Source organism: Saccostrea cucullata, unplaced genomic scaffold, assembly GCF_032062105.1.
Source record: "Saccostrea cucullata isolate Sc308-1 unplaced genomic scaffold, CSIRO_AGI_Scuc_v1 ctg41, whole genome shotgun sequence".
Classification (NCBI taxonomy): domain Eukaryota; kingdom Metazoa; phylum Mollusca; class Bivalvia; order Ostreida; family Ostreidae; genus Saccostrea; species Saccostrea cuccullata.
The window spans coordinates 8,075-32,775 of record NW_026930623.1 but is presented as its reverse complement, the minus strand read 5'-3'; the positions used below and the strand labels follow the sequence as shown (position 1 = coordinate 32,775).

The following is a 24,701-nucleotide window of genomic DNA, read 5'->3' as shown; positions in this document are numbered from 1 at the left end:
GAGATCTCATCTAGTTCTTTATAATTATTGGTTTTTGATTTCGATGAACGGTGTTGCCGTAGTTACTAAAAATAGAAATTTCTTTGAAATACTTTCAAAATGCTACTTCTCCTATAGTTTAAGTCTGATTCCAGTATAATTTGGCATACAAGTAGACCACACTAAGATACATAATTCTGTTTATTGGTTTTTGATTTCAATGAACAGTGTTGACTTCATACTACAAATAGAAATTTTTGTGAAGTACTTTAAAAATGCTACTCCAAACCGAGTTTTAGTCTATTATAATATATGGCATGCAAGTAGACTACAATGAGATACATACCTGTAATTGTGTTTAATGTTTTGGTTTTTTTTTATGAATGATGTTTCCAGGGTAATTAAAATGGAAAATTCTAGAAAATTTTATGAAAATCTGGTCCTGCAGTTATAGTCTTACTGCAATTTTGCCACAAAAAGAGACTTAATCAAGGATCGTTATTCTATTTATTGCTCTTTAAGTTTCAAGTCAAACTGCAACTTTTCTCTTCCTTTGCCATAAGTACAAACCAGTAGAGTTACAGTCTCGACAGAGAATTCTGGTTTTTCGAAGAAATTTCAGTATTTAATTGAATCAACATGCATGTACCAGTCATCGGAATCGAGCTCTATCTACCCTGCTTGAACTGGATTCCTATACATTATAAATATCCTTAAAATCAAATACATTGCTGGGTCCAGCAAATGCTCTACTCTATTAAGACCTAATCCTTTCTTCTTACCGGGATAATAACCACCGTAAAGGAGAAACTTCACTTGTGTGCAGAAGTGATGAGAATTAGATGTGAAAGTGTAAATATCAAAGAACTGTACTAAATCTGTCTCTGGACACGACATACAATGTAGTTCAGAATTTTTACTACCATTTCTAATTGTGATATCTAAAATGTTTCTATATCACTTGATGGGATTTCTTAGCAGTATCCCAGGGGCTAATGTTGATCTTACAAACATTTCCACTTCTAAAGATATGAAGCACTGAAACTCAAAATCCCATGGGAGAATGGTGGAATTTTCAACCCCACCAACTATCCCACCATTCTCCCATGGGGGAAAAAAATGTCAGATGGGATATTTTCTCCCATTAGAAGTTTTTCTCCCACAAATTTGTTCAAATGGGATAAATCCCACGGATATTGACAATCAAACAATTTCTCCCATACTTTGTGAAACATGGAATATATCTAGTATATATATAAATATTAATTATGACTATGAGAAATCTCTCATTATAATATATAGAATATATTCCAACTATAACAAAGAACTGGAGAAAATGATTCATTGTCAATATCCGTGGGATTTATCCCATTTGAACAAATATGTGGAAGAAAAAATCCCTAGGAGAAAATATCCCATCTGACATTTTTTTCCCATGGTAGAAAGGCGGGATGGTTGGTTGAACTGAAAATCCGACGATTCTCCCATGGGATTGTGAATTCTAGGACTTCATATCTTTAGAAGTGGATATGTTTGTGAGTTCAACATGAGACCATGGAATACTGCTAAGAAATCCCATCAAGTGATATAAAAATATTTTTGATATCTTAATTAGAAATGGTAGTAAAAAGTCTGGACTATGTCATGTCCAGAGTTAAAAACAAAAGACGAAAAAAAAGTTACATGTAAAAGTTCTGTGTTCGAAAAATATCTGGTGTCCCATATTGGACATCAATCTGTACATCCACATGAGGATACATTCACATAAATATGACCAATCATTGCTCTGTTGTTCTTGAGAAGATTTTCCCCTATGTATTCCTATGTAAAACTTAAATCATCTATTGAGGCCCCACCATACCCCCGGGGATCTTGATTTAAACAAATTGTACCTACACTACTGGACAATGATTCCACAGGAGTTTCATTTATCCTGGCTCATTGGTTCTTGAGAAGATTCTTCAATGATGCCTTTGATTTTTCGCTATTTTGTTATTATCTCCCCTTGGAGGAAGGTGTGTCCCTTCATTTGAACAAATTTAATCCCGATAACCCAAGGATACTTTGTGCCAAGCTTGGCTGATATTGGTCCAGTTGTTCTGGGGAAGAGTATGGAAATGTGAAAGTTTACGAAAAGAACGACGAAGGTTTACAGACAGCAGACGAAATCCGATATGAAAAGCTCACTTGAGCAAAAGTCATTGGAAAATCTGCCGGAATTTACAATTCGTGATGCGTCAATCCTATTGCAACCGAGATAACATATGGAATTTGAATGTCAAACATTCATAAAAGATATAATCATATATTGGGTATTAAGTTAGGTACTTAATCGTATTTAATTTTTAAAAATAACTTGATCCCAAAGGTAATGTGCAGTCATTTTATGTAGAGAATACAAATCACTTTTTTGTGTTCCGGTTCACAAAATGACTGTTAAATTTGAAGCAACTTTACAATGTACAGTGTATAAGTATGAAGTCTAACCAAGTGATGCCGGTGGGAGGGGCATATTTTCCTGATGATATGTTTTAAATATACGAGAGACCAAGAATGTATAAATAACCATGGGTAGAAATGGCACAGAAAAATCAACTTTCAGCTTTTTTTCTGAAATACTTTGTCTATGATCCGTGTAACAGTTCCAATTTCTAAAATGATTTAGAGTTTTAGAATTTTTCTACTCAAATTTAAATTCCTGAATTGCACAAACTCAAACTGATTTCGTATATTGAAGTATAATATTATCAGTAGTTTAAAAAGCTAAGCTTTTCAAATTTTCAAACAACTTTTTGTCCCCCGCTTGAAAAGTGGGGGATATTAATTTGGGTTTGTCCGTCCGTCCGTCCGTCCGTCCGTCCGTCTGTCCGTCCGTCCGTCCGTCCGTCCGTCTTTCTGTCTGTCTGTAACGCTTTCGTTTCCACACGATATCTCGAGAACCCTTTGAGCTTTTGCAATGAAATTTAGCATAGCAACTCCCTATGGACTAAAGAAGACCCCTATTGATTTTGAGGTCAAAAGGTCAAAGGTCAAGGTCATAAATAAGCAAAGTCTGTCTGTTAAAACACTTTCGTTTCCACACGATATCTCAAGAACCATTTGAGCTATTGCAATGAAATTTTACATAACAACTCCCTGTGGCCTAATGAAGACCCCTATTGATTTTGAGGTCAAAAGGTCAAAGTTCAAGGTCGTAAATTTATACATTCTGTCTGTATGTAAAACTATCATTTCCGGGCGATATTTCAAGAAGATTTTGAGCTTATGCAATGTAATTTTATACCAAAACTCCTAGAACGTCTCTCGCCCCTCTCAAAGTACCCCGCCCCGTTTGTTTTATTAGTATTTATAGTATTACATGTCGCTATTTTTAGCGCAGGGGCATGAGGAGAGTTATTGCGTATAAAACAGGTTCTCGGCGGACATTATGTTCTTATTACATCTATTAGAACTGTTTAATAAAGGCTAAATAAATCAAACACCATGGATTGTGTAAAATTTTGAGAATACCGAACATGAAAACATGAATATATACATGTATGTGACTTCTATTTTGCATATACTTCACAGCGCCTAAAGCGAATCCGTGGTCTAGTGGTTATGTCTGTCGCTTCAAGTGTGAGAGGTCCCGGGATCGAATCTCGGTCGATCCTTCCTTTCTTTTTTTTTTTTTTTTCAAATACTTCTTTTTTTTTACTAAATGATAGTATTCAGCATGTGAAATGAAAAATTTATGAGGTTATAAAATCATCATTACAGTGTGATAAACATTCCATATAAAAAAATCTTCTATACACATAATAAAGAATAAGCAATCAAATCTTTATATGCATATTGACATACATGTATTTTATTTGCTTCAGTATACATGTATACATTTAATAATTCTACAAATTCAGTCAGGGGGAGCCGACTTTTTCCCTAAGCGGGGGACACGAATTCTCTGAATTAGCTTGTTAAATTTCGAAGTGTTAGATTTTTACTTTATATAAAAAATCAAATTTCAAAGAACGATTTTTTGTATTTTAAACTTTGATGAGTTTTAAATCTATTGCTTGTTTAGAAGGTCTACACTTAATAAATCTTAAAGTCATATATGACGTATTTTTTGATAAGTTCAGACTCCAAAAAATTAAACTTTAGTTATTTTTCAAAGATAGGACGTCCCTGTAAAATAAACAATTTAAATAAATCGCGTTTCATAGATTATAAATTGTGTTTTTTTTCACCTAAATTCATTTTTGAAATAAAAAATGCAACCTTTGACTCTACTAGTTTTTAGCTCTACTGGTCAGAGACCAGAAGAGCTTATGCGATAGTAATGCGTCCGTCCGTCTGTCAGTAAACAATTTTTCAAAATGCTACTCCTCCTACAGTTTTGGTCTAATTTCAATATAACTTGGTACACAAGTAGACTACACTAAGATACATAATTCTATGTATCGGTTTTTGTCTCCCGCTTGAAAAGTGGGGGATATTAATTTGGGTTTGTCCGTCCGTCCGTCCGTCCGTCTTTCTGTCTGTCTGTAACGCTTTCGTTTCCACACGATATCTCGAGAACCCTTTGAGCTTTTGCAATGAAATTTAGCATAGCAACTCCCTATGCACTAAAGAAGACCCCTATTGATTTTGAGGTCAAAAGGTCAAGGTCATAAATAAGCAAATTCTGTCTGTTAAAACACTTTCGTTTCCACACGATATCTCTAGAACCATTTGAGCTATTGCAATGAAATTTTACATAACAACTCCCTGTGGCCTAATGAAGACCCCTATTGATTTTGAGGTCAAAAGGTCAAAGTTCAAGGTCGTAAATTTATACATTCTGTCTGTGTGTAACACTATCATTTCCGGGCGATATTTCAAGAAGATTTTGAGCTTATGCAATGTAATTTTATACCAAAACTCCGTAGGACATCTCTCGCCCCTCTCAAAGTGCCCCGCCCCGTTTGTTTTATCAGTATTTATAGTATTACTTGTCGCTATTTTTAGCGCAGGGGCATGAGGAGAGTTATTGCGTATAAAACAGGTTCTCAGCGGACTTTGTGTTCTTATTACATCTATTAGAACTGTTTAGTAAAGGCTAAATAAATCACACACCATGGATTGTGTAAAATTTTGAGAATACCGAACATGAAAACATGAATATATACATGTATGTGACTTCAGTTCTGCATATACTTCTCACCTTGTAAAGCGACACCGTGGTGTAGTGGTTATGTCTCTCGCTTCGTACGTGAGAGGTCCCGGGATCGATTCTCGGTCGATCCATTCTTTTTTTTTTTAAAATACCTTTTTTTTGACTAAATGATAGTATTCAGCATGTGAAATGAAAAATTTATGAGGTTATAAAATCATCATTACAGTGTGATAAATATTCCATAAAAAAAAATCTTGTATACACATAATAAAGAATAAGCAATCAAATCTTTATATGCATATTGACATACATGTTTTTATTTCCTTCAATATACATGTATACATTTAATAATTCTACAAATTCAGTCAGGGGGAGCCGACTTTTTCCCTAAGCGGGGGACACGAATTCTCTGAATTAGCTTGTTGATTTTAGTAAACGATGTTGCCGTGGTTACTAAAAATAGAAATTTCTGTGAAATTTCTTTCAAAATGCTACTCCTCCTACAGTTTTAGCCTGATTTCAATATAACTTGGCACACAAGTAGACTACACTAAGATACTTAATTCTGTGTATCGGTTTTTGATTTCGTTGAACGGTGTTGCCGTGATTACTAAAAATAGAATTTTCTGTGAAATTTTTCAAAATGCTACTCCTCCTACAGTTTTGGTTCGATTTCAATATAACTTGGCACACAAGTAGACTACACTAAGATACATAATTTTGTGTATCGGTGTTTGATTTCGATGAACGTTGTTGCCGCGGTTACTAAAAATAGAAATTTCTGTAAAATTGTTTCAAAATGCTACTCCTCCTACAGTTTTGGTCTGATTTCAATATAACTTGGCATACAAGTAGACTACACTAAAAACATAAAGAGACTTTATCAAGGATCATTATTCTATTTATTGCTGTTGTAAAGTTTCAATTCCCAACTGCTTAAGTACTATTCTCTTCCTTTGCTATAAGTACAAACCAGTAGAGCTTCAGTCTCGAAAGAGACTTCTGGTTAAGATATTCAGTGACAAAAATAAAAATCCCATGGAGAAACAATACCTGGTTTGTCAAAAACACTTGGTGAACACAAAAGCTTTTAGATAATTAGAATATTGAACTGATATTTAAAATTCAGAACGGGTTGGAAATTTGATATTTTTGGATATTGAAGTCTTAAAGTGTTTGTTTCTAAAATTTAAATGTTTGAATCAAAATTTCAAAAAAATTTCAACGGTTTGAAAGATAAGATTTAGATGTTTGAAGTTCATTCAAACATCGCAAGATAATGCATATGTACTGAACTTAAGATTGTGAAGTGTTACTTTCTGGATATGACGAAATGACAAAAAGGACGAAGAGAAAGGGACGTAAAAATTAACATTTACGGAAAAGTGCGTAAATTTACAAAAAATATTTCCATTGAAACTATCAAATGCTAAAACTGCAATGAAAAAATTAATTTGAGCAAAAACACCAGCCTTCAAATAGCTAGGAAACAAAGGAATTTAAGAACAAGAGGCCCACGGGCCTTGTAGGTCACCTGAGCATCAGGTTACAACTTTCCAGCAATTGAATTTGGTTCTTGTTTGGAATCAAAAGCCATGAAATCCTTTATCATAATTATACACTTAGCATGCTTACTTTGGTTACTTAATACCAAGAGGTAGATCTGAGTAACAAAGATGCATTTCCACTTTATAACCACCAGTTGTGCACCCCATACCACAGGAACCACTGACCCTGGGGCTACATATTTCAAAATTTTGCAAATTTTATAATAAATTATGATTCATTAATACCAAAGAGCAGACTTGAGAGCCTTAATTTATTTTTAGACTAAGTAACCCCCCCCCCTCCCCCAGTACCCTTGACCCAGGTACTCTGAAATTAACCATTTTGGAAGAAGCATCTTTCTTCATCATAAATATGTATTTAGATCATTGGCATATTACCCAGGAGCGAAGGAGAATATTTTCAAAGAAGTCATGCATATTGACCATTCAAGAGGCCCATGGGCCACATCGCTCACCTGAGCACTAATTTAATCAATATTTTATTATGTAAGTAAGATTACATATTTGGATTGGCCATCAGGCACGGCCTATATAAGTCCTCTCCAAGGTCAAGGTTACAAATGTTAAGAATTGACAATGTTTTACAATGATGAAAAAATTCCTTATAAGTTACATTAATTTCTTTTGTTATCTAAGGTGGGAAAAAAGAAAAGAAAAAAATGAATCGAATTAGATTATACAGAAGCGTTATTACTAAGTAGGTATACATGGTATACTCGCTATACAATATGACCAAAAAATATTTAAAAAGTGCAAACAAACAGCGAAACAGAATAAGTAAACAACTAAAGTGCAAAGAACAAATATGTGAAGAAAAATACAAAACAGAAGGAAATAGTGACATTAAAAAATAAATAAATTTTGATCAAGCAATAACACTGAGTAAAGAAAAAAATTCATAAAGTGCAAGACTAATTTCCATGGAAAAATACTACATATACATGGAACATGGAAATGCCGAGACTTGAGGTAAATATAAATATGAGAAATATCTGGATTTATTTTATTAATTTTTTTACTTGATTACAAAATACTATCAAAATCTTTTTGAAGACTTGATGTACAGTTGGACTGCTTCAAAAATTGAACAGTTTATTTTATAAGGTAATTGCATTTCACCAAATAGCAAAGTATTCAAAATTTGAACAGGAGACATAATTTCTAATTCTATTACACTCTGAAGACTTTCAAAAAGTATCATTCTCTGATTAATATATGCAGGGCATCCTAAGAAAAAAAATGATAATTATCCTCGTTCAGATGTCCACACTTAGTACAAGATGCTATTTCACTTAGATACTGATTATACAGATGAGCATTTAAATTGCTAGATTCATTTCTTAGTTGACAACGTATAATGTTTTCCTTGCGATTGCCATAATGAAAGATCTTGACATCCTTTATACTATCTGCAGTAGGTTTCTTTAAGACATTCTTAAAACATGAATAAGATTCAATACATTTTGTTTCTAGTGGTAAATTGTTCCATATTTGAAGGAAGGCAGAAAACTGTTGAAATATGAGACTGTCCTTGCTTGAGGTATGACAAAATTAAAATTATCAATATTTCTAAGATTGTAACCATGATTTGGTGGCATAAAAGGTAGGACGATTTCTTGTAAATAGAGAGGGGCTATACCATAAACAGTTTCATAGAATAACAAAAGTTTTTGTCTTTCCCTTCTCTTATTTGGTGGTTCCCAACCTAATTCGAAATACAAAGCATTTCTTGATGAAATTTTCCTAAGTCCTGTTATTATTCGGGCAGCTTCTACTTGAATATTTTCTAAAAGATTTGAAAGTTTTTGTGAGCAATTATCCCAAACAATGCTACCATATTCTGAAATGGGTCGAATAAAAGCAAAATAGAATTTTACCAAAGCACTTCTATCTAACAACATTCTAAGAAGATTTCTTAGAAGCTTTTTCGTATAAATTATTTAAATAAGATGACCATTTGGCATCACTTTGGAAAAGAAGTCCAAGATGACAATGTGTTCTAGATTCACTAATAATGCTACCATTACAGCCAAAATGTACTGGGGGTGGTTATTTGAACTTCTTGTAAAATTTACGTTACAGGTTTTGGTTGGATGAAAATCCACAGCCCATGTTGAGGCCCATTTATTGATTTTATATATTTAAAATCAGATGTAAGTGATATTGCTGTGCATTACCATCATTATCTACCAATATAAACAGTGATGTATCATCTGCAAATAGCCTTGTATTATTAACTAAATTATCAGTTATGTCATTAATATACAGGGGGAATAGGAAAGGACCTACTACAGAGCCTTGAGGAACACCCGCTGATATAGGTTTAAAATTTAAAATATTCCATTAAAATATTGTCATCCTACCCTACCCCCCCCCCCCATCCCCCCTTTCCCCTTGGAGTCATGATTTTAACAAATATGTAACTACACATATACCTGAGGATGTTTCCATAAAAACATAATCAATCATGACTTTGCTGTTCTTGAGCATGTTGAGAAGATCTTTCTTATATATTCCTATGTAAAACTTTGATCGTCCATTGTGGCACCACCCTAATCCCAGGGGTCATGATTTGAACAAATTTTAATCTACTCTACCTCTACTTCCATATGAATATGACTAACCATGACTTTGCTAATCTCATGAAGATGATTTTTAATGATATCTTCCTATTTATTCCTATGTAAAACTTGGATTCCCCATTGTGACTCCGCTATACCCCTGGGGGATCATGATTTGTACAATCTTGAATCTACACTACCTGAGAATGCTTCTATATAAATATAACCAATCATGACTTTTCTGTTTCTCATCAAATTTTTAAAGAGTTTCCCTATATACACCTATGTTAAAAACTGACCATCCATTGTGTCCTCGCCCTTCCCCGGGGGTCATGACTTAAATAATCTTGAATCTACTCTACCTGAGGATACTTTTATATAAATATAACTTATCTTGGCTTTGCTATTCTTGAGAAGAAGTTTCCTATTTTTTCCTGTGCAAAACTCGGATGTTATGGTCAATGATGGCCGCGCTCTTACCCCGGAGGTCATGATTTGAACAAACGTTAATCTAATATACCTAAGGATGTTTTCACAAAAGTTTCATCTTTCCTGGCCCAGTGATTCTTGAGAATAAGAAGCTTATATATTTTCCCGATATATTCCTACGTAAAACTTTGATCTTCAATTATGGTCCGGCACCACCCCAGGGGGTCATGATTTGAACAAACTTGATTCTACTTTACCTGAGGATGTTTCCACATAGGTTCATTTTTCCTGGCTCAGTAATTCTTGGAAAGAAGAACTTTAAATATTTTTCCTATATATTCCTATGTAAACATTAATTTTGATCGTCAATTGTGGCCCTGCCCTACCCAAGGGGTCATGATTTGCACAAACTTGAATTTACTATACCTGAGGATGTTTCCACATAGGTTTCATCTTTCCTGGCTCAGTGATCACTGAAAAGAAGAAGTTTAATTTTTTCCTATATATTCCTAAAGTAAAACTTTATTCGTCAATTGTGGCCATGCCCTAACGCCGGGGTCATGATTTGCACAAACTTGAATCTACACTACCTGAGGATATTTCCATTTAAGTTTCATCGTTTCTGGCCCATTGGTTCTTGAGAAGTAGGTTTTAAAAAAGCCATTATTTTTTCACTAATTCTTAATTATCTCCCCTTGAGGAGGGCGAGGCCCTTCATTTGAGCAAACTTGAATTCCCTTCACTCAAGGATACTTTGGGGCAAGTTTGGTTGAAATTGGTTCAGTGGTTCTTGAGAAGAAGTCGAACAAGAGGCCCATGGGCCACATCGCTCACCTGAGCACTAAGGGTAGGAAAAATTAGAAAATGGCTTTTTATTGTAAAGTTTAAATCAAAAAGTAGTCCCATGAGCAATCATGTATTTGCTATTTTTTAGAAAATTATTTTTAAAGAATTTTCCTATATATATCTTTAAAAACTTTGGTCGGCCATTTTTGGCCTCGCCCTACCCCTGCGGTCATGATTTGAACAAACTTGAATCTACACTACTTGACAATGCTTCCATATAAATATGATGAATTATGGCTTTGTCATTCTTGGGAAGAAGATTTTTAAAGAATTTTCCTAAATATTTCTATGTAAAACTTTGGTCGGCCATTTTGGCCCCGCCCTACCCCCAGGGGTCATGATTTGAACAAACTTGAATCTACACTACCTGAGCATGCTTCCATATAAATATGATGAATTATAGCTTTGTCATTCTTGGGAAGATGTTTAACAATTTTTCTTAAATATTTCTATGTAAAGCTTGGTCGGCCATTTTGGCTCTGCCCTACCCCTGGGGGTCATGATTTGAACAAACTTGAATCTACACTACCTGAGCATGCTCCCATATAAATATGATGAATTATGGCTTTGTCATTCTTGAGAAGAAGATTTTTAAAGAATTTTCCTAAATATTTCTATGTAAAACTTTGGTCGGCCATTTTGGCCCTGCCCTACCCCGGGGGTCATGATTTGAACAAAATTGAATCTACACTACCTGAGCATGCTTCCATATGAATATGATGAATTATGGCTTTGTCATTCTTGAGAAGAAGATTTTTAAAGAATTTTCCTAAATATTTCTATGTAAAACTTTGGTTGGCCATTTTGGCCCCGCCCTACCCCCAGGGGTCATGATTTGTTCAAACTTGAATCTACACTACCTGAGCATGCTTCCATATAAATATGATGAATTATGGCTTTGTCATTCTTGAGAAGGAGATTTTTAAAGAATTTTCCTATATATTTCTATGTAAAACTTTGGTCGGCCATTTTGGCTCTGCCCTACCCCCGGGGGTCATGATTTGAACAAACTTGAATCTACACTACCTGAGCATGCTTCCATATGAATATGATGAATTATGGCTGTGTCATTCATGAGAAGAAGATTTTTAAAGAATTTTCCTATATATTTCTATGTAAAACTTTGGTCGGTCATTTTGGCCCCGCCCTACCCCTGGGGGTCATGATTTGAAAAAACTTAAATCTACACTACCTGAGGATGTTTCCCCATAAGTTTCATCTCTCCTGGCACAGTGGTTCTTGAGAAGAAGATTTTTAAAATATGCCACCAAATTTTCATTAATTCCCAATTATCTCCCCGTGAATGAGGGCGTTGCCCTTCATTTGAACAAGCTTGAATCCCCTTCACCAAGGATACTTTGTGGCAAGTTTGGTTGAAATTGGCCCAGCGGTTCTTGAGAAGAAGTCGAAAATGTGAAAAGTTTACAAACAGACAGACAGACAGACAGACAGACGGACAGACGGACGCCGGACAAAATGTCATCAGAAAAGCTCACTTGAGCTTTCAGCTCAGGTGAGCTAAAAAGTGAAAAGTTTACAGACAGATGGAAAGACAGACGGACGCTGGACAAAATGTGATCAGAAAAGCTCACTTGAGACTTCGGCTCAGGTGAGCTAATGCTCATTAGGGCCCCGCCCTAACACCGGAACCCCTGACCCACGGCCCTGAAATTCATACATTGGAAAGAAGTATCCTTCCTCATGATAACTATGTGCATTGTTAATTGGTTTGATACCAATAATAAAACCAGAAGTCTCTGTCGAGACTGTAGCTCTACTGGTTTATACTTAAAACAAAGGAAGAGAAAAGTAGCAGTTGGGACTTGAGACTTTAAATCAGCAATAAATAGAACCAGAAGTCTCTGTCGAGACTGTAGCTCTACTGGTTTGTACTTATCAAAAACCATTGCACTATTTTATGTATCTTTGTGTAGTCTACTTGTGTGCCAACTTTAATAATACTTTGAAATCAAACTAAAACTGTAGAAGGAGTAGCGTTTTAAAGGAATTTCACAGAGAATTCTATTTATAGTAACCATGGCAACACCGTTCATCGAAATCAAAAACCGATGCACTATTTTATGTATCTTAGTGTAGTCTACTTGTGCGCCAAGTTATTTTGAAATCAGACCAACACTGTAAAAGGAGTAGCGTTTTAAAGGAATTTCACAGAAAATTCTATTTTTAGTAACCATGGCAACACGGTTCATCGAAATCAAAAACCGATGCACTATTCTATGTATCTTAGTGTAGTCTACTTGTGTGCCAAGTTATACTGATATCAGACCAAAACTGTAGAAGGAGTAGCGTTTTGAAGGAATTTCACAGAAAATTCTATTTTTAGTAACCATGGCAACTACGTTCATCAAAATTATAAACCGATGCACTATTTTAAGTATCTTAGTGTAGTCTACTTGTGTGCCAAGTTATATTGAAAGCAGACCAAAACTATAGAAGGAGTAGCGTTTTAAAGGAATTTCACAGAGAATTCTATTTTTAGTAACCATGGCAACACCGTTCATCGAAATCAAAAACTGATGCACTAGTCTATGTATCTTAGTGTAGTCTACTTGTGTGCCAAGTTATATTGAAATCAGACCAAAACTGTAGAAGGAGTAGCGTTTTAAAGGAATTTCACAGAGAATTCTATTTTTAGTAACCATGGCAACACCGTTCATCGAAATTAAAAACCGATGCACAATTTTATGAATCTTAGTGTAGTCTACTTGTGTGCCAAGTTATTTTGAAATCAGACCAAAACTGTAAAAGGAGTAGCGTTTTAAAGGAATTTCACAGAGAATTCTATTTTTAGTAACCATGGCAACACCGTTCATCTAAATTAAAAACCGATGCACTATTTTATGTATCTTAGTGTAGTCTACTTGTGTCCCAAGTTATACTGAAATCAGACCAAAACTGTACAAGGAGTAGCGTTTTAAAGAAATTTCACAGAAAGTTCTATTTTTAGTAACCATGGCAACACCATTCATCGAAATTAAAAACCGATGCACTATTCTATGTACCTTAGTGTAGTCTACTTGTGTGCCAAGTTATATTGAAATCAGACCAAAACTGTAGAAGCAGTAGCGTTTTAAAGGAATTTCCCAGAGAATTCTATTTTTAGTAACCATGGCAACACGGTTCATCGAAATCAAAAACCGATGCACTATTCTATGTATCTTAGTGTAGTCTACTTGTGTGCCAAGTAATATTGAAATCAGACTAAAATTGTAGGAGGAGTAGCGTTTTGAAAAATTGTTTACAGACAGACGGACAGACAGACAGACAGACGGACGGACGCCGGACGCATTACTATCGGATAAGCTCTTCTGGTCTATGACCAGTAGAGCTAAAAATGATCCTTGCCACTCATCAAAATAAAAACCAATGCACAGAATTATGTATCTTAGTATATTCTACTTGTGTGCCAAGTTATACTGAAATCAGACCAAAACTGCAGGAGGAGTAGCATTTTGAAAGAATTTCACAGAAATTTCTATTTTTAGTAACCATGGCAACATTGTTCATTGAAATCAAAAACCGATGCACAGAATAATGTATCTTAGTGTAGTCTACTTGTGTGCCAAGTTATATTGAAATCGGACCAAATCTGTAGGAGTAGCATTTTGAAAGAATTTCAAAGAAATTTCTATTTTTAGTAACCAAGGCAACACCGTTCATCGAAATCAAAAACCGATGCACAGAATTATGTCTCTTAGTGTAGTCTACTTGTGTGCCAAGTTATAATGAAATTGGACCAAAACTGTAGGAGGAGTAGCATTTTGAAAGATTTTCACAGAAATTTCTATTTTTAGTAACCACGGCAACACCGTTTATCGAAATCAAAAACCGATGCACAGAACTATGTATCTTAGTGTAGTCTACTTTTGTGCCAAGTTATACTGAAATCGGACCAAAACTGTAGGAGGAGTAGCATTTTGAAAGAATTTCACAGAAATTTCTATTTTTAGTAACCACGGCAACACCGTTCATCGAAATCAAAAACCGATGCACAGAATTATGTATTTTAGTGTAGTCTTCTTGTGTGCCAAGTAATATTGAAATTGGACCAAAACTGTAGGAGGAGTAGCATTTTGAAAGAATTTCAAAGAAATTTCTATTTTTAGTAACCACGGCAAGAGCGTTCTTTGAAATCAAAAACCGATGCACAGAATTATGTATCTTAGTGTAGTCTACTTGTGTGCCAAGTTATATTGAAATCGGACCAAATCTGTAGGAGGAGTAGCATTTTGAAAGAATTTCAAAGAAATTTCTATTTTTAGTAACCACGGCAACACCGTTCATCGAAATCAAAAACCGATGCACAGAATTATGTATCTTAGTGTAGTCTACTTTAGTGCCAAGTTACATTGAAATCAGACCAAAACTGTAGGAGGAGTAGCATTTTGAAAGAATTTCACAGAAATTTCTATTTTTAGTAACCACGGCAACACCGTTCATCGAAATCAAAAACCGATGCACAAAATTATGTATCTTAGTGTAGTTTACTTGTGTGCCAAGTTATATTGAAATCGGACCAAAACTGTAGGAGGAGTAGCATTTTGAAAAATTGTTTACAGACAGACGGACGGACGACGGACGCATTACTATCGCATAAGCTCTTCTGGTCTCTGACCAGTAGAGCTAAAAACTAGTGATTTATTATAGGTAATTATAATTTTCTCTTAGAAGTGTCACACACGAAGCTGAGTCTAATGTAACCTATAAAAATTCTTTGCAACAGAACACATTCGACCGCTTATAAAATATTATAAGGCATATCATTGGATAAACCACTCTGCCTTGAATTTATACGACTTTTAGCGCTAATAATGCCAAAGAACTGTGCGATCAAAACATACTTCTAAGCCTTTGAAATAAGAAAATGTTAACATATACTGCTAATGAACTTACTATTCTTATCAAACTGTACTATGATACAATTAATTTTGTATAATAGTCATTATACACAACTTTTTGTTCACTTAATGATATATTGTAGATTCCTTTTTCCCCCCAGTACTTATTATCACGAACGGCTCTTTAACGTCAAATCGCGAGAAGGATAATTGGACGGTTGATCAAGAGATTTTTCAAAGATTTTTTAATCGCTTAAAAAAAGCAAATTTTATTTCACATGTGTTTCTCGCTAAATTACGCGATAATTCGCCTTTATTTGGGAATCTACATTATATGCAGGATGTAGTTGTTCAGTTCTTTGATTAATGCAATTGCGCAGAGCAAAACATCAAAGGTGGGATCAGGTGCCATGGAGGAGTGAGCATCCCCTGCCTAGCGGTCACACCCGCCGTGTGCTCCTTCTAATGATTGGGAAATAACGGGAAAATCCATCGTCAATTCCATGTATAATCAATTGACTAACAATTAGTATGAAAAACGTCAATCAGCATTTGACGCAATGATCAATGGTATTTGCTGACATGGTCATTGTATCGACTAGACCATAGAATTTACAAATTGATGACTTTAACCGAGACTGCTGATATCCTTGTTTCATTCACTTGTTTGTCAATAATTTACCCCATTTTAGAGATTGTTCATACGTAGAATATGCTCTTTCATATGTTATCAACTGAGATATATAAACTCCGTATGCAGGTGATGAAGGTACATGTATATTGCTGCATAAGTAAGGAAAGTTGTTGACGATTGAAATGTTAAAGCCATCAGATTTATCATAGAATTTGATTGTGAGATTGCCATTAACGTCTATTTCAAGTAAAACATCCAAATATGAAACAGATGTGCCAGACTCTGTGGTATCTTTTGTCTGAAGCTCACCAGGATATATCGTATCGACAGATGAACGCAAATTACCGTTGTTAATTGATAATACGTCGTCGATATATCTAAATGTCGAGTTGATGGCGTAGCAAGTGTTTTTCTTTTTTTCACGCATAAGATATTGGACAAATTCTGCTTCATATGAATACAAAAATATGTCTGCTAATAACGGGGCGGCATTGGTACCCATGGAAATTCTAATAGATTGTTTGAAGACCTTGTCTCCAAAAACAACATAGATATTGTCAACTCAAACATCTTTTTGATGTCAACGTCATTGTACTTGTATGTACAATCAAAATGTTTTTAACAAAATAATTTTGCAAATGACAAAGTAAGTAAATTTAAGAGTTCCATTTATATTTATAAAAGCAGCTGTCTGATATCAAAAAGTCTGGACTTAAATGTATCGTGGGGAATGATTGTGTATAAAGTTGAAAAGTCGTTCGTTTTTAAATTGTTGATTTTGGTAAAATCTTGTGATTTTAAATTGTCCAAAAGTTCCTAGGAAATTTTAATATCCACATTCTGATTTACACCACTTCTTGAACATATTGTTGCACAGTACTCTTGAAGTTTCTCCTTCACTTCTGTTAATATCTTAGTGCGGAGTAAAGAAAGAGGCTTATTTGAAGATGTACTGGAACCCGCTATGTATCTTTGTAAGGATTCGTATGAAGTTTCGGAATCCAGTATAGATAAGGCAGTTCAAATTTATTTTAGCTGAAACAAAAGTAATGCTATATGTATATCCCTAATTATATTTAAGAGCATGTTCTTTGTACGATCAATTTTTTAACAGGGACAGGCTACTGACAAACTAGCTAACATTACAGAGTTTCAACAATATTAAGTCAGGACTTAGCAAATTCGAAGACATTTATAATGCACTAATTTGCAAATACAAACTATTAATGCATCGTATCTTGACCGATATTTCCCCAACTATTGTAAGGTAAACGTGTTTTTACCATTTCGAATAACCTTGTTAATATAAATGGCTCAAGGCGGGTGTGACGGTGAAAAGAGGATGTTCTCCTATTTGGCACTTCACTCGACCCCATCTCTAGTATTCCTAACAGTCCATGGTTTGTCCTGTTTATGATTTGAATTCACTATCAAATTTATAAGTCAGTTTCTTCTTCGACTGTTTTTTTTAAAATGTTTGTTATAAGTTATAATCTGAAAATTATAATGTCTGTTCATCGACATCTTAATTGTTCACTTGGAATATTAGACGTTTTAGATTTTTGTTAAATATCAGACAGCTTACTCCGGTTGAGGCTTATTTTATCAGAATTAGTATGTTAATAGAAAAAGTTTATCTTTGGACGGTTTTGGAGATATTACTAATAAAGACAAGCTAAAAAAAATATTTAAAAAACAACTTTTTTTCTTCCTTGCAGTGCTTTATCTCATTAGTAAGTGTTGTCTGCATGGCAGAAAGAAATCTGCTTTGCAGAGTCGGATTTTTTAAACAAGCTGAAAGTAAGTATTTTAATATGCTGATAAAAAGTCCTTTACACTTAAATACATGTAGGGGGTTTATTAAATAAGTTTATTTGCATGTTCATCCTTAGACACGTTAGCGTTCGCTAGACACTAATAAACAACACTGAATCTCTGCATAAAAGTAGCCCTGCAATTACTCCGTCTTCTAATTATCTCTAACTAGCTTTTGTAATGAAAAAAATAAATCTCCGAGAAAGTATTCTCTTGAAGCGTCTACAAAGATTAAGTGTCACTTACTTGTCTATAAATATACATCTGTAATTAACACTAAGTCAATAAAACCTCATCCCTTACAATATAAAGACCTTAAGAAACTCTAATACACTGTTAATAATGTTACTTTCAAGAAAAGTTTTTCCAGGAAATTATTTTAATTAAACATTTGAATCCTTGTATGTTGCGTCAGAAGAAGTAATTAAATTAACACCAGCTCATACCTTTTCTCCACCTTCACCGTTAAAGCGGCGAAAGTAAACATAAAACAGAACGCCAATATGCACGTGCACATGAATAGAAATAATTTCATAAATATAAAAAAAAGAGACTCGTTAACAATTCGGTTTGCTTTTAAGAGCAAATGCCTGCGTTTATCGTATTAAAGCCAATGGTCGTCTTTTCTTTGGAGTCAGTCAGTGGTACTTTATGAAAGACCAGAATCCAATAGCCCATAAATCACTACAATTATATGACCAGAGATGTTTTATATTGGATTTTTCTCTCCTACTCAATTCATTGAACATGTATTTCTAATCTCCGCTTTTTTAATCAATTCCTGAGAACAATTGTCTAATAGCTATGTGGTTAATGAGGTCGGGTAAAATAGGCGAATAACATGTTAATCCTTTAGCAGAGTAATTGTGGGAACACGACGGAATCCAACTTTATTGGAGACCTGTTAACTTAGTTAAATATTTGTAATTTTAAGCGTTAAACATGCTGATATATTGGGTAATTGCCCTCTGACTTCATCTGTATGTCGACTTTGGGTAAACAATTTACTGGAAGCAAATTAGAAATTAAACTCAAAGCGCAACGATGGAGCAACCTGCACCATAACATGAAACAGAGATGAATATATGCCTCGTCAAAACATACATTACAATCTTGTGTTTATGCAAAATAGAGAATGAAAGATAGATCATAGATGATGACTTAATAAAATTATGATCAAGCAGAATAGATGCAGAAATATATCTCTCTGCTTGAGAAAATTCGTACAGATGAAGCACAGAGCTACAGATCCATGCCTTGTAAAAACCTTCGATTTACGTCGACTTTTTTTTGTCGCTCACCTAAGGTATTATTTCTTGCAGTTTATGCTTTCCTTCGCTATTAGAGTGGTTTCCGAAAATTAATCTTACATTTTACTCCAATTCTTCATACTTTCTTTACCATTCAACAGTCCGAAACAGTCCTTTCATGGTTTTGGAATGTCAGTTTAAAAGATTTCCATTTCTTCCTCCACTTTCACAAACATCCCTCGTAATCGATGGAAAGGTAAATAAACATTAGGAATTAAATGTATGGTTAATTATCGGATATCATTTATATAAAGCTGGGGAAAACATACAATATAAGAAATAAAACCTAAAAATACCTGAAATGAGCGACAAAAAAACCGGCGGCGAAAATCGAAGGTTTTCACAACGCTTGGATCTGTTAGCTTTCTGTTTTATCCGTCCGAATTTTCTCAAGCAGAGAGCTTCAGACCTACAGCTACAAGCAGAATAGCTCTAGATGTTAATTTTGGTCAGGGGAAAAGGTTTCATCGAAGTATATTTCTGTCAACGCCTTGTTGCCGAAAATCCTTATGTTACCAATGATTAGCCACAAATACATGTATCGTAAGGGTATAGGATAAAATTTGCAGCTCTCCACCGGCAATTGGTGGCGTCTCCATATGAGTGAAAAATTCTTGAGAGGGACGTTAAACAATTTATCAATCAAAAAGTTTAACTTTTACTTTTCAACATGCAAGTCGTTTTAATTCGACGAGTTGTTAAATTATCACTCAATCATGACAAGAAGCACAAACTTCAAACAATGTCAATACTCATACCCAGGTATATGCAAATATCCGGATGTTCTTAACCAAATAATTTCTTTCCTCTTTGACTACATATTAAGATACAGTAAACCATACAAACGTTTCAATGGCCACAACTTAAAACAAAAGTTTCAATGGCCACAAGATAAATTGATTTTGAAATTGCAAATTTCTACCTGACGAATGAATAAAATGAACCCCGTTTTGATTTGTCAACATTTTCCTCATTAATTGTAATGCTTGCAACATAACAATGCTATAAGATGATGGGGGCTTTTTAAATGTTAAATATTTAAAGTATAAACGACTTGAAGCAATCTGTGAGTGAGGCCAAGAAATTTTCCTTAGCCTGTGGCTTAACAGAGCTACGTTTACTGAAATAGATTTTCAAAATCAAAAATTGCACATTATCAATTCGTTCCAACAATACTGGCCTTGTATAAATCCCATGTACAACACCCGCGGTAGAATAGAATATAGACAAAACTTAATTTTCACGTAGATTGACTTTGGCAGCTTTAAACTTACCCCAACTTCTCAGTTTATCCTTAGCATAATACATGTACCTGACAAAGGTTGATTAATAAAGTATAATATAACTTCATGTCAATCAAATATTGGTAGAAACTGATATTCCTGAATCCCTTCAACATTTGAAAAATCTTGTCAAAACATTTGAAAGTCTTGATAAAGACAGTAACAAATTTTATGACTCTGCATCTAGAAATGCAGTAATTCCCGTTCATCAACCTTCAAGATTCTGTGAAGATCTTTACCTATATAATTATTTCACTGATATGAAAGCGTCCATCCTAGCATATACTATGATAAAAAGATTTGCTATATCTTCGAACTAGTCAGAGAATGTAAGACTAATTCAAAATTCCGACAATAATTATCATTTCAGGACTTGATAACAAGTATGAAATTTGAAAACTTAAAAAGGAACATGATTACAATTTAGAGACAATTTACTTCCAAATTTTAATTTTGAAAATGAATTGAAATTTAATTGCGACTAGAAAAAAAAAGGGAAAACGAATGTTTGGTACACAGTACAAACCACTAATGCAGAAAAACAGTCAGTATGTGCAATCAAAAGAAATTTGATTCACCATCAAAATATTGTATTCTCTTGACGAACAAAAAAATCTCTGTATGTAACTTATTTTATCTCCCGAAAGCACTCTTCATCTTAACAGACAACAAATGCACATTCCAGCTATATGCAGTACTGTCACGAACTTGTATTCTGATATTACAGCAAGAAATAATGATCCATGGATTCTCGTTCGTCTTCATAATCTCTTGCAATATAGTCCTGTTATTTTTTTTTAAAGGATTATCTTTATAAATATCTTTTCTTGTATAAAAACTCTCCCCCACTTTATCAATGCTTGAGTGCTTCAGTCGCATTCACAGTATCCGTGGGGTTATCGCCGAAATGCGTCATTGATCTGTGCTGCGAACAGATAAATCAAACCGGAAGTGGCAGGACGGATTTACGAAGAAAGAGAGAATCCACAATAGAAGGGTCTTCCTATATAAAGCCTTAACGGGCTGAAAATAAATCAGTATCTTTATAACGCCTAAATGACAACCCGTAATAAGGCAGTTGTGAAGAATTCCGACTGCTGGGAACATCCGAGCAATACCTCACATAATAGATACTGGCCCCCATTGGCCTGTATTTCTCCAGCTTAGAACATGCCTAAGAAATCTGATTTGTTTTAAAGGAATATTCATAGATACCACGTGTCTCTCAAAGAAATCATTAGCCATGTGCCTGACTTATTCATTTAGAATTACGGGGTGACAAAGTAGATCGTGATTCAATTAACTCGGGTCCTTGGTTCGGAGTATCTGAGAATGGGTGAAATGGAGGAAAACAGGGAACGATATTCCACTCAATGTATCAATGATAGTGTCAGGGACATTTTTGTTCAAACATACGGACTACTCTTTGATGCTTATATAGTTACTTAGTGAACTGTAAAATTCTTTGAAATGCCTCATTTATTTGCATACACCTTATTTGTAATTCAATAGATTTGGTTGATTTTACTGTTAATGTAGTGTGATTTCAATATTTGGCTATTTGATTCTTTTGTAAGGGAAATATTTTCATGAGAATATATAAAAAATAAAGTTCGAAAAGTAAAACCAACATGAGGCTGACTAATGTATGCTTTGCTTCTCATAAATACTCTCAGCTTTGTTTTTTTAACTCTTATTTCGTAACATATATGATAATCGTATCACACGAACGTAAAAATCAGTACTGTTATAACGTATTAACACGTAAAATTGTTGGACATAGATACTGTATTTAAAGTATATTAATAAATACCTTTCGTAGGTTGGAAAGGAAGATAAAATAATCGTTTATATATTTATACACAATTTAGGAATTTATTTATAAGCACAATTTTATTCATTTTTTACAACTATTAAAAAGTACATTATTTAAAATTGTATACTATTAAAACATTCAAATTCATTTTAAACTAGAGGTACTGTGAGCAATGAGCTCACTAAATTATACCCCCGCCTCCCATATGAATATAATGGCAGTGTCCATGTTTTGCTCTTGAAAATCAGAAATATATGTCAGATCAAAAAGTAAAATAGGAGGTGCACAATGGCAATATGTAATTAAGAATCTGTGAAAGTTTCATTAAATTTCCTTCACTGGTATGAGAGGAGTTGCGGATAAGAGATGGGTACCCCAAAGCGTATCAGACAGACGGACGGAAATACCGATTACTATATACCCTCCCACTTTTCAAGCGGGGGGGGGGGTATAATAAAAGAAAAAGGTTTATTAACTTGACTGTATATGAATAAAATTAATTATAGTACTGTTACTAGCAGCCTTACATTACTATTGTGACGACAAAATACCATTATCAATATGAAAGAACCTAAGCAAGCATCGATTGTTAAAACAAAGGTTAAATGTAATATTCTTATGTAATTTCTTAGTAATAATCGGTTATCCTCCAATCACACTTGTCTATAATAAACCAACTCCAACTGTCTTTGTCAGATTCAGTAAGAAACTTTCACTTTCACACCCTCTAAAACTAAGTTTATACAGAAGTGGAGCCCCGACATCGGATAAGCAGTAGAAATCTAATAGTGGCGAACAAATGGTGTTAGGAAGTCTGATTTGAGTGTCTGAGGACACTCTGTCTTCGACTGACGGATAGAGAAAACTTACTGCATGATCCAAGCTTTTCTGATACAACATATTGAGTGTTTGAATTAGTTTGCATCACTGCATATGTAGGAGTTGATTGATTATATACCAATTGTATGTTGCAGCGTGGTCTTCACCCAGATAATATCTTATTAATGGACCCTTTCTTTTTATTCTGTTTAGCAATATGCAAATATATTCATCACCGCTTGACTTTGACCATTCTTACAGACGCTCGGTAGAGATATTGATGAAAACACTTACCTTTTGTTGGTATATACAAGTTAAGAGAGTGACAGTCCTCCGGAAATGTCAAAGTCGGACGCATTTTGGCTCGACCAGGGCCTGAATTTGTTCCGATATACGATGTTTGTGGACATGGTGGTCTGTTGTTGATCGCGACTCGAACATTCAACCATTTCTCCAATGGACCAGTGGGTGGCATCAGCCTCAGCCTTGTGCCTCGGGTGGTAGCGTATGCAATGCCTGGGATCCTTTCCACAGAAACTAAGGCTTTATCGTCAAATACAACTCTGGTTCCCATTACCTCACCATCTTGAAATTCAAAAATTTTCCCTCCGTCCCTTATTTTGAAATTGTTATTTCCCATGCAGATTATCACAACGAAAATAAAAACAAAGTTTTGCAGCAAATACATGGTGATGTTTATCTGTCTATCAAAAAATCTGGAAAGATTACACCGAGATACACTTAGTAATATCCATCTTCAAGTCGGATGCAAAACACATGCGTAACCACTTTAACACAGCACAGTTCTCTTTTTTATAATCTGCTAATTTTCATTCCTAGAGGTGTTCCCGAGCTTTCCGAGGACACCAAAAAATCACAAGCACATTTTCCGCCACCATTAACTAGGTTAAGCGCGAATCAATTACACCTTTTCGTTAATCACTTGCCCGTGTATGTTTAATGCTCCAGTCTTCCTCAGAGAAATCTATTCTTAACATTCATTTAAAAACAATATTTTTTTTTATATTATATAATACCGACTTGAAATACACCTTGCACATGTTTTTTGAAATTATTATTTCCGAATGGTGTACACGTGATTAATACAGGATTAATTGAAAAGAGATCTACATAGATGTGACCAGTACAATCCGACAGTGCGTTAATAGCAAATAATATACCGTTTATGACATTTGTAATGAAAGCAAAATACGCTAGGCGAGATCAAGTATTACGGAATCAATTCGGGAACTACCCCAATCAGAAATAGAGCGATTGCTCCAATCATCGATTTTTGTCGCGTTCCTTCTCTGACAACTTGTGAGACAGACCACTGTACATAAATAAACACTCCAGTTTACTCCACACAACACGCAAAGTACAGGGGTACAACCAGAGGCACAAAATGTCTCAGAGATCCTGCAGACAAAAACTGAAGATTCAAGTTCTGAAATTTGATATATTTCAGTAAGTTCAACGTCTACATTTTTTTCACACTCTCTTTATTTACAAATAACTGTGCATGTACAGGTATGATACTTAAAAGAATTACATACAATAAAAATCATGTCGTGTACATGTATTACAATTATCATGCACAAAAATCATGCAAGAAGAACTTCAGAGGCATGGCAAAATAATGAAA

General features: G+C 34.5%; 1 protein-coding gene and 1 long non-coding RNA gene across 2 annotated transcripts in view; one reads left to right on the top strand and one right to left on the bottom strand.

Annotated features, from left to right (window-relative positions):
• LOC134229331 (uncharacterized) overlaps positions 1–15,171 on the top strand; it is a 34,315-nt gene extending 19,144 nt beyond the window's left edge. The window contains exon 2 of the long non-coding RNA XR_009984160.1: positions 15,025–15,171. This is a non-coding gene — a long non-coding RNA (uncharacterized LOC134229331). The remainder of the gene's footprint in view (positions 1–15,024) is intronic.
• The window catches only part of LOC134229340 (neuroligin-2-like), a 176,459-nt gene extending 152,382 nt beyond the window's left edge, over positions 1–24,077 (bottom strand). Inside the window, exon 1 of the mRNA XM_062711086.1 lies at positions 23,351–24,077. Within this exon, the coding sequence (XP_062567070.1) occupies positions 23,351–23,744 (394 nt within the window). The 5' untranslated portion in view covers positions 23,745–24,077. The remainder of the gene's footprint in view (positions 1–23,350) is intronic.
• Positions 24,078–24,701: the final 624 nt, after the last annotated feature.